The sequence below is a fragment of the Dendrobium catenatum genome, unplaced genomic scaffold (genome assembly GCF_001605985.2).
Source record: "Dendrobium catenatum unplaced genomic scaffold, ASM160598v2 fragScaff_scaffold_740, whole genome shotgun sequence".
Classification (NCBI taxonomy): domain Eukaryota; kingdom Viridiplantae; phylum Streptophyta; class Magnoliopsida; order Asparagales; family Orchidaceae; genus Dendrobium; species Dendrobium catenatum.
In genome coordinates, this window is record NW_021319202.1 from 1,303,378 (window position 1) to 1,314,742 (window position 11,365).

The 11,365-nt window shown below is 40.7% G+C and overlaps 1 protein-coding gene across 1 annotated transcript in view; it reads right to left on the reverse strand.

Moving 5' to 3' along the window:
- Nucleotides 1–11,365, reverse strand: part of LOC110098774 (probable dolichyl pyrophosphate Man9GlcNAc2 alpha-1,3-glucosyltransferase) — a 17,130-nt gene continuing 5,765 nt past the window's right edge. Inside the window, exons 4-6 of the mRNA XM_020825694.2 lie at nt 1,865–2,026; nt 801–1,053; nt 1–592 (exon numbers count right to left, since the gene is read on the reverse strand). Coding sequence (XP_020681353.1) covers nt 156–592; nt 801–1,053; nt 1,865–2,026 — 852 coding nt within the window. The 3' untranslated portion in view covers nt 1–155. The remainder of the gene's footprint in view (nt 593–800; nt 1,054–1,864; nt 2,027–11,365) is intronic.

The window sequence follows — 11,365 nt, forward strand, 5'->3', positions numbered from 1 at the left end:
TTTAGGAAAGTTCATATAATCATGAATGACATATCAAAGAAAAGTTGCCAATAAATTTATTGAGGATCAAATAAGTTACACAAACTTTTTTTCCCCTTAAAAAAGGAGGACAAAAAGGAAGCTAATGCTACCATGAGCATGGCTTCAAATCAGGATCACACATCCTTTTTCTTTGCTTTTGTCCAATGAAAAATATCCAGAAAAGAACATTGTTGAATATTTGTCCAAATTGTAAAGCACATAAACTGAGAAAAGCAAAAGAGCATAATCAAGGCCTCATAGAGAAAAGGATACTTCTTAGGAGGCCTTAATGTTAAATAAATTAAGTGAAGCAGAAGTGATAACACTACAGGCAAAACTAATAGGAACCTCCTTCTAAGAGGAATTTTTTCCCATGCATGCCTTCCATTCTGATAGAAGATAAGTCCAAAAAGGGCAAAAAGAACAGTATATTGCAGGATCAAATTATCCCGAAGTAGAAGAGGAAACATGGAAAGAAGGCCACAGTACACCAACTGCCCAAAAAGAAATGGTTCTTGTTGTGCTAGAAGACTCGCAGGTAAAAGGGGCATCAGGATCGACTTCTCATGCACTGATAAATTTCAAGACGTTAAACTGAGAATGAATTAGGCTTAGCTTGGGACGGCTTTCTTACTGTTTCTTAAAGCAGCTTTTTAGTAAAAAATAAAAAATTTTGTACTAAAAAGCTGATTTAAGAAGCAATAAAAAAGTCATCCCAATCCTTCAACAAACATAATAACATCAAGCAATTTTGAAAGCAAGAGAAAGCCGACACGAACCTTGGTAAGAGAATAGATAAAAGGCAAATGAACTATTTAGAAGGCCATAAAGAAAACCACGATCACTTGGTGCCTTTATTTGCTGGTAGCAAGAAGGAAGAAAAGCAAAAAATGTAGTGCAGATGCAAAGAAACTTCAAGAAACCTATGGAAAACAGTTTCTTCCATTTTATAATAACTGATGTGCTGCACCAAAAATTTGCGACATAGTCCTCGTATATGCCTCTCTCAAATGGAGCTAATCGATAAAGAACCTGGATCACATCATGAAGAAGGTAAATAGGTAAATATTAAATTTTGTAGAAGGGCAAGAAATAAACAGGGTGCAATGCCTAACACTAGAACAAATATTCCTTTAAATTTTCATTCATGTCTAACAAGAGATAATGGAATCAAATAATATGACGAGAACAATCTCTTGCGTTCCAGGATAATAGGATCCGGACAAACAATCTAGAAGATGAAAGTGAAACAATATGTCAATTAACATCAAGGGGTTGTTTGGATGCAGGATTTAGACCGGATTTGAAGCAGATTTGAGCTAAATCCAGCCAAACGGCCAAAAGTGCAAAACCAAATCTCACGGTAAATCAAATCCCCGGTTGATGGAAAATTCCCTCTTTTCATAGTAAATCCCGGATTTATGAAATCTTTTGGTTCGGCGGATTTATGGGATTTGGCCGAAGAAGCGTGTCAAAATTATAAGTTAAATACTTAGTTATTTAAAAAAAAATAGTAGGATTAAATATGATTTTAAATGAAAATAATTGTTATAAAATATTATAAATAATAATTAACCATCTTAAATCTTTTAATCACCTTAAATATTTTATTTATCCAAGAAATGCATGTCAAATCTTTTAACCGCCTTAAATCCTGAATTGAATAGCCAAACAATCACACGGGATTTATCATAAACGTTGTCAAACAGTTATTAGGATTAAAACCCCTCGGGATTTCATAAATCCGGATTTAGAGGATTTATGAAATCCTACTTAAATGCAATCCTGGCCCTTAAAGGAGGGAGGGGCAAAAGAAAAACCCTATTTTCATTTTTGGAATTACCTCTTTTGCAGCTTCCATGGAATAAAGATAAGGCCACCAGATGAACATAAATGTTCCAATAACCACAATGCCCAGTTTCCCGACCTCAAGTACCCAATTCTGCCTCTTCAAGCACTTCCCTAGAAGATAACTGAAAAATGCAGGTGCATAGTACATGCTCATCTGTAAACCAAATGTACAAATGCAGCCAACAAATTAGTAACGGTGGAAAGTAGAATTGTAGAAATATGAAAAACTTATTCAATTTGTATTAATTACTTTATGTACATATATTTGAGGTATTTATAAACTCCTTCGGAGATATTACATATGGAAAAATAAATAAATGCAATTTATACCAAATTTAAAAAAAAAAACTAAAAAAGAAGGGCCAGCAGCTAGGTGAATGAGAGGAGCACATGAATTACAAGCTAATGGTTAAGAGAGAGAAGATCCAAGGGTTAAAAGCTGCTTGATCTATTTGCACGATAAAGCATACTATGATTGGATGCATAGTGGGACCCATCGCTCCTTTAGGGCGGGGGCAAATGCAAGGAGGCAAAGGAGTTGGGACCCCACAGTCTACACCATCCACCTCAAATCAGATAATATAAATCTGTATTTCCAAGTTTGCTTACAACATTCTTAAATGTATGGTTGCCAAATTCTTTGGTGAATATATCGAAAATTTATTTCTCAATGTTATATATGAAGTATAAATCAACCCACTTTCTTTTTTTTTTTAATGGAATGTCTGTACACCACAATACATGCTTAGTATGATCATGTTGAATTGGGTTATGAGCAAATGCTAATGACAGATTTATGATAATAGTATCTATTCATTGGCTCTTCCCACTTGACTTTTAAATCATCCAAGTAGATAATGATCCATAGAAATAGGGATGTCAAAACGGGTTGATGGGTCAAGTTTGGGTAGGGGTGGCAATATTTGACACGACCCGAAAACCCATCTTAAATCCGAACTGAAAATTTCGGGTTTGGGTCAACTCGTTTGGAAAACGGTTTGGGTTTTAAAGTCTGACCTGTTTCCAATCTCAGATTGGGTTCAGGAAACTCTGCTGAGTTCACTCGCCCACTTTGTCACACTCACTGCTCACAGGTACACTCACTTGCCCACGCTAGCATCGTCGCACAATCGCACCCCACCTGCTTGCAGCTCGCCTTGCACTCGCGGACCGCATGCGTACGTGTACTCGTGTAGCGCTTGCCTCGCCAAATTAGGTTAGCGTGTCAGGTCGGGTTGACCTGGGTTTAGGGCGGATCAATTCTGAGTTTCAATTTCAAAACCATTTGTGTAATCGAGTTGGGTTTGGGTTGGATCAATTGAGGGCAGGTTATTTTCGGGTTGGACCCAAACCTAACCTAAGTTCGGGTCCCACCCAAAATTGATTGACTTGAATCAATTCAACCCGAATCTTAGGGGTGTTAAAATTGGTTTTCAGGTCGGGTTCAGGTCGAACCCGGAATTGACCCTGGTTCAAATGGGCTGACCCGGACTAGACCTGTTTTTGCAAATGGGTCAGGAACTTCAACCCAAACCCGATCCGCTGGTTTGTCAGGTTGACCTGACCCGACCCGCCAGCCCACCACGCCTCCGATCAACCTCACTATCTGCTTCGATTATGGCAAAGAAGAAGCAGAAGATAGTGAAACGCAAGAGAATGAAGGCATATGCTCCCTCGAAAACCCTGAAGTTCATGAAGAGTATGATGAATAAGAAGAACAAGAAAGAGGCGAAATATGGACGCACTAACGTGCGACGCAGGTGAGGGTCTGGTCCGCACCTTCCTTCTTCCTTTCTGAGAGAATTCGGGCTTCAGAAGCCCATCCCTAGTTGGCTAGTTCATTTTGACAAAGCGAAAGTAGAGGAGGAGATAGCGAACCTTTTACCTTTACGAGTACGAGGAGGCACTATGGAAGGAGGAAACGAAGAAGAATCGACGCTTCGATCTGGTAGTTGATGGGCACGAGCCCTCCGCTGAGGATGACGGTGTGGCAGACGGGGAAGGGGATGAAGCAAATGCTAGATTACTGGTGAAAGGCATATAAGAATGCTCCAATCAATCACCTGATTACATGTCGAGGCCTTCAAAGGTATGGATTATTCTCTTCTTCTTGTTACCCGGAAGCCCGAGGCAAGAGCAAACTCGGTGTACCGGTGTGGATTGCGGGGGGAGCGGAGTGCATACGGGTTTAATTTTAGGTTTTCGGATCAACCCGAACTCGACCCATAATACAAATGGATTGATCCAAACTCGAAATTATTTAGGATCGGGTTTCGAGTCCTATCAAATATAATCCATTTTTAATGACGGATGTGTTGCACCAAAAATTTGCAACATCAAGCCTTTATCCCACTATGCGGGCTCAACTTCAAGGACATTATATATAAGAAAATAAAAAAAATTCAAAAAAATGGAGGTTGATCACTAGATGAGGGAATAAGAGCACATGGACTGCAATCCAATGATTAAGAGGGAGAAGATCCAATGGCTAAGCTCCTCAACTCATGGGCTCAATAGATCATACTATGATTGGCTGCTAGTGAGACCCACCACTCCTCGAGGATAGAAAATTGGGTAGATGCAAAAAGGAGGCGGGGGGTGGATCTTCAACAATAACATTAATAATTTTAAGAATTAAAATGAAGGCCATATGCATACCATGATTGAATGGTTTGATTAATCATAATTCTTGACTTTTTGCTTGAAGAATGATTTACAGACGAACTGCCTTCACCTTACATATCACAATCCACGCCATAAAAATGACCAAACTAGGCAACCTAATCTAACATTTAAAATTGCCTGCCTTATTTTGATAATAGTGTAGTGAACAGTTTGATCTTTCATATACAAATGATTTTAGCTTATGCTGCATAAATTGAATGCCACATTTAGCACTGAAGATTTATAAACGTTGAAGATCTTAGGTGACTTTGGCATCACTTAGACTTCAGGTTGTTTGAATTCCTAAAAAGAGATTCATATTTTAGACTGTAACAACTAACAAGGTTAGCAAACAGGAATAAAATTGTAGCTACCTTACTTATCTTAACCATAGATTAAGATATTTTATCAGAATATAGACAATTCCATCAGTGAAGAGTTCCTCTTCTTAAGTAAGTATAATATAATGTGCTTGGAGATTGGCCTTGTTTGTCGACAAGGTCTGAGTGGCATGACGGTTTGATACTAATCCCACAAATGTTGGTTCCAAAGAGTGATTCAGATTGAAGCTGGAATAGATTTATTGTGTAACCATTCATTCACCAAGAATCCCATGGTGGGTATTGGCAACAACCGTCAAGTGCCCTATGTTATGGGTATTTTTTATAATGCAAAAGGATGGATTCATTAACTTTGAAAGAACATAGGGGTTTTGAGTGTTTTGTGTGTATGTGCGCGCGCGCGTGTTATTAGAAGAATTCATTTAGATTTGACTCAGCATTTATAGAATGTTTGTCTAACCGAGTAGGCTTAAGTGAGCATTCATATCTTAAACCTTCCTTCCTCAGCTTTTGACATCGCGACTTAGGAATCTTTCATCAATAGATCATTTGTGTTGTAGCCAAGAAAATGAAGAACGACGAAGAAAACGAACCTTTGCTGCTCATGTCGCTGAAAACGAACCTTCGCTGCTCACGTCGCCTTCACTGTTCGCGTTGTCGAGCCGCTCCGTCGACGAAGGATGATCCTATCGACTTTAATGCTCGCGTCGTCAAGCCTCTTTGTCGACAAAGGATGATCATGTTTGCTTCTATGCTCGCGTCATCGAGCCGCTCCTTCAACTATAACGAATAAGATGAACACTTGTGTGGAAACAAAAAACCTAGATCTTTGAAATGTTTCAGCCGCATAAATGAATATGGATATTGAGCGAAAACGGTGGAAAGCCGAAAAGAATAGGGTAAATTGCGCCTCAGTGTTTTTTTTTAATAGGACACGCGTATCTGATACGCATGTACAGTCCAATTTAAATAATATTTTAATTGGACATGGCAAAGCCGTATCCGACACGTATCTGTGCCGTATCGGAGGCGTATCCGTATCCGACACGTGTCCGATACAGCACGCCTCGTAAATAGGAGTATCCGTGCAACATAGGTTGTAGGCCTTCGACTGATGGACCAACAGATATTGGGAGTTTGTCTTGCTAAGCGTATTAACTTGAGCTTTGGCATTCATGTATCAAAGAGACTTGTTCATGGATAAAGCCTCAGTTATCAGTTGAGAAGCCTAAGTAAAAATTTATTTTGTAGGTGTCAAATTAGACTCAAAAAAATAAAGACATAAAAAATAGCAAAGTAATTAAAAAAAATATAGACAACCTTTCATAGACCAAGCCTCAGTTATCAGATAAGATGTTTAAGTAATAATTTATTTTGTAGGTGTATAATTAGAATCTTAAAAAAAAATTATCAAAAGTGGCGGAGTAATTTTCAAAATAAAAATTAATTTTATTATAAAATTAAATGATGTGTTACGTGCATGTGAGTATCAATCAGTTTGTGAGCTATTATCTTGTTATTTTAGGGAAGTGTGACTTCATTAATGTGTTCTTCCCCTAATTTGGTAGCTTGGGAATGGTAATATTTGAACTTTAGAATAACCTAGGTTTGAGGGCTCACCCTCCCACCTAGTTGGTTTGTCTCTATTTAGAGGAGGGGGAAGTGCTTTTGAGGAATAAGAACTTTTTAATAATGCAGAGTAATTGTCAATGGTGATAAGTATGCTGCCCAATTATTGTAGGCAAACATTACTTTATTGATGTTGCACATGATATTGTGCATGCTTATTGGTTTTCATGCACCATGATCAAAATGGTTTCACGGACAAACATGCCCCATGATCCAAAAAATCATCCCACTGTGAGCAAAAGACCCCCTCAAATACCAGAGGTGATATGGCAAAGCCTTTTGAAAGGAATTACCAAATTAGTGAGTGTAAGGGAGATAGCGGCCAGGTGTTTATTATGAACAATCTCCATCTTTGGAAACCATGTAGTTAAAGAAAATGGTCCTCGAAAAAGCATGTAAACATAGATTATTAGAAATGTGATTGTTATAATCAAATCCAAGTTTAGTTTCTCACACATGGAAGTAAAGCTATGAACAAAAGTTTTTCCCCCCTACTCAATGAGGCCAGGAAGAGACATGAGGGAAAGCAAAATTTTAAGTATGATAAGAGATTGGGAAACTACTCAAGCTTTAGCTTACTACATAACTAATAGTCGGCGCTGTGTACAACTACACTAATAGCCAGAAGAGAATTATGAAACACAAAGAAGGTAAGATTTATAGTAGTTTGATGACTAACACCATCATCCATTATAATGGAGAAAAGCATTACACCAATCATCGAGGATAGCACTTCTTGGACTACAAGAGACTTAGTAGGAAGAAAATGAAGAATTATAAATGGTTGAATAGATTATCACCTGATGCGGAGCATCGTTATGCAACTAAGGCTCGCGGGACATGCTAACAGCACATGCTCTGTTAGGCGCTGGAACCACTATCCTTTTTACTTTATTACTTGTTTTGCTTTAGTTAGTTATTTAGTCAGGATTTTACCTTTTTGCTGATTCTGGAATAGCCGGTTCATAGCACAGGTATATGAGATAGAAAGGAGGAGGAGAAAACAGCTTTTACATTTTACAAAGAAATATACAGACAGTATACTTTACTGTTCTATTGTTTGTTCACTGTTTGCTTAGCTATTTTCTGTGCAGGATCAATTACATCAGTAATTTGGTATCAGAGCCAGATGGCGGAGAGCAGCAGATGGGTGGTTCCCGAAGATGAAAGAAGCCTTGAAGCCCTGTGGGCAGAACACCGAAGTCTCGCGCAACACCTGGAGGAGATTGCCGCTGATGTTCATCGGTTCCGTGAAGAGATGAGGCAGGAAATGCGAGCAATCCATATTCGTCTGGAGCGTCTGGGTCCGCAGCGGACAATGGCGACCGCGAACACTCCGAATGGTAGGCGTAGAGCAGATGGGTTACGGAATACAGCAAGGGATACGCCGATTACGGGAGCGTCTGATTCGGAAGAAGCAACAGAGCATTTCAGGGAGCTCGATTTGTCTGATTCTGATGAAGAAGTGATTCAACACCGCCGAAGGAGGTACCGGGACAATGATCGTCACCACAGCGAATTTCTCGTTAAAATGGATATACCCTTCTTTGACGGGAAGCTGCATATAGAAGACTATCTTGATTGGGAAAGAGCTGTGGAGACCTTTTTCGAGTACATGGAAGTGGAGCCGGAGAAGCAGGTCAAATACGTTGCCTGTCGACTCAAATCGGGAGCTAGTGCGTGGTGGCTACAGCTCTTGCAATCTAGAAGGCGTGAAGGTCGGGGCCCGGTGCGTAGCTGGTGGAGGATGAAACAGCTCTTGCGTGGGCATTTCCTACCCACGGATTATGAGCAAATGTTATACCTCCAATATCAACATTGCACTCAAGGTAGTCGAACAGTAAGCGACTACACAGAAGAATTTTACCGACTTAGTGCAAGAAACAATCTCAATGAATCCTCAAATCAATTAGTTGCAAGGTACGTTGGTGGATTGAGGGAAGCAATTCAAGACAAACTTGAATTGAACACGGTGTGGTCGGTCTCCCAAGCAGTGAATTATGCCCTGAAAGTAGAAACTCAGCTGGCTCGTCACAGCATAAGCAATCAAGGGAAGAGAGCTTCGGAGCAAAGTGTTGATCAGCAACAATCCAGTAACTAGTACTGCACAAAATAGTAAGAATCTGAATCCAATTCCTATCAACAATAATACAGGTCCTGCTCTCACGGGGGGCAAAGGCGTTGAAGGAAAATTTGTGCCGAAAGGTCGTGGACAACCCAAAGACAATCCGTATGCTAAACCTATGAATATCAAATGTTTCCGATGTTTTCAGCAAGGACACAAATCAAATGAGTGTCCAACAAGGCCGCAATTGAAGTTGTTGGAAGCTGAAGGTGAAGACCCGGGTGGAGAAGGTGAAGATGAACAGGAAGATTCTTTAGAAGAGGTTGGCGGAGATGAGGGGGAACCTCTTATGTGCGTGCTCCAGAAGTTACTTCTTACGCCGCGGGTACCAACAGTTCACAGAGAAACACATTGTTTCGAACCAAATGCACCGTCAATGGCAAAGTTTGTAATCTATTGATAGACAGTGGGTGCACCGAAAACGTGGTGTCGAAGGCCGCCGTAGAGGCATTGCAGCTTAAAACATCGAAGAATTCAAATCCATACAAAGTTAGCTGGGTAAAGAAGGGTGTAGAGATGGACATTACAGAACTTTGCCGCGTAAAATTTTCTATTGGGAAGAACTACGTAAGCGAGGTATTATGTGATGTAATAGATATGGATGTTTGCCACATAATTCTCGGGCGGCCGTGGCAATTTGATGTGAGTGCCACACATGACTGCCGCGCTAATACATACACATTTGACTGGAAGGGAAAATCTATTCGGCTGCTACCTGACAATCAAGGTATGGATTGTGTAGTTGAGAAAAATAAGTCTCATATGTGTGTGGTTTCAGGTAATCAATTGCTGCACGCTTGGAGGGATTCAAACCAAATTTTGGCTCTAGTTGTGAAGGAGCAAACCACTGCCAATAAACATACAGACATTCCTGAGTCTGTCGAAGCTTTAATCAAACAATTTCGGGATATTGGGCCAGATAGCCTTCCAGCCGAGCTACCCCCATTGAGGAGTATTCAGCATCAGATTGATCTGACACCCGGAGCTTCACTGCCGAATTTACCCCATTATAAACTGAGCCCCACTGAGCACCGGATATTGCAACAAATTGTCGACGAGCTGCTGGAGAAACAACTTATACAGCATAGTCTCAGCCCGTGCGCGGTTCCGGCCTTGTTAGTACCAAATAAAGATGGCAGCTGGAGGATGTGCGTCGACAGCAGGGCTGTTAATAAAATAACAGTCAAATTTCGCTTTCCGATGCCAAGGATGGATGAAATGCTGGAAAAGCTTGCGGGATCTCAGGTTTTCTCAAAACTAGATCTCCGTAGTGGTTATCACCAAATCCGGATACGTCCGGGAGACGAGTGGAAGACGGCTTTCAAAACGCGCGAAGGACTCTATGAGTGGCGTGTCATGCCGTTTGGATTATGTAATGCATCGGCCACGTTTATGCGCCTGATGAATGAAATCCTAAAGCCTTTCCTCAACAAATGCTGTGTGGCTTATTTTGATGATGTTCTTGTATTTAGCAGCAGTCTAGAAGCTCATATTGATCATCTAAGACAGATTTTTGAAGTGTTCCGAGAACACAGACTTTTCTTGAATATAGAAAAATGTGAATTTGCTATGGAAGTTGTTTCATTCCTTGGTTTTAAGATCTCTGCCATGGGTGTAAGCGCCGATCCTAGGAAGGTACAAGCAATCGTGGATTGGCCAATACCGAAATCATTTACAGATGTAAGAAGTTTTCACGGGCTAGCTAACTTTTACAGGAGGTTTATAAAGGGTTTTAGTATAATGCTAGCTCCCATAACTGATTTGTTGAAATTGAAGCAATTCCACTGGCAAGCTGATCAACAAGCCAGCTTTGAGGCCATCAAAGCAGCATTGTCATCGGCACCGGTTCTGGCTCTACCTGATTTCGATAAACCATTTTCCGTAGAAACCGATGCTTCTACAGTGGGAATCGGAGCAGTATTAGTACAAGAAGGCAGGCCTATCGAGTTTTTCAGCGAGAAATTATGCCCGTCTCGACAGCGGTGGTCGGTATATGAACAGGAATTGTATGCGGTGGTGCGGGCTTTAAAACAGTGGGAGCATTATTTGTTACACCAAGACTTCATCCTCGGTAGCGATCATAAGGCTCTTCAGTACATAAATACACAAAAGAATATAAATCGGATGCACGCAAGATGGATCCTATTCTTACAGAAATTTACTTTCGTGTTGAAGCACAAAAGTGGAGCTCAAAACAGGGTCGCTGACGCGTTGAGTAGGAGTCTAGGAGATCCGCGCTCATCACACGACTGCAGACCGATTTTGCTGGACTAGAATGCTTACAGGAGTTATATGCAGGGGATTCTGATTTTTCTAAGGTATGAATTCAATGCCTTAACAAAGAACCTCTAGAGGATTTTACTGTCAGGCACGGCTTTCTATTCAAAGGCAATCTGTTGTGCATACCGAAGTCTTCGTGGCGTCAATTACTCATTCAAGAAACTCACGGTGGGGGTTTGGCAGCTCACGCCGGACGAGACAAAACATTAGCTCAATTACAGGAAAGGTTCTACTGGCCACATATCAGAAGGGACGTTATTCGGTATGTGGAACGATGCTCAATTTGTCAAAGTTACAAAGCTGGGGGACAAAACACGGGCCTGTATCAACCGTTGCCGATACCCGACTCTATCTGGGAGGATCTCAGTCTTGATTTCGTACTTGGTTTGCCACGGACCAAGCGGGGCAACGACTCCATTATGGTAGTCGTTGATCGATTTTCAAAAATGGCGCA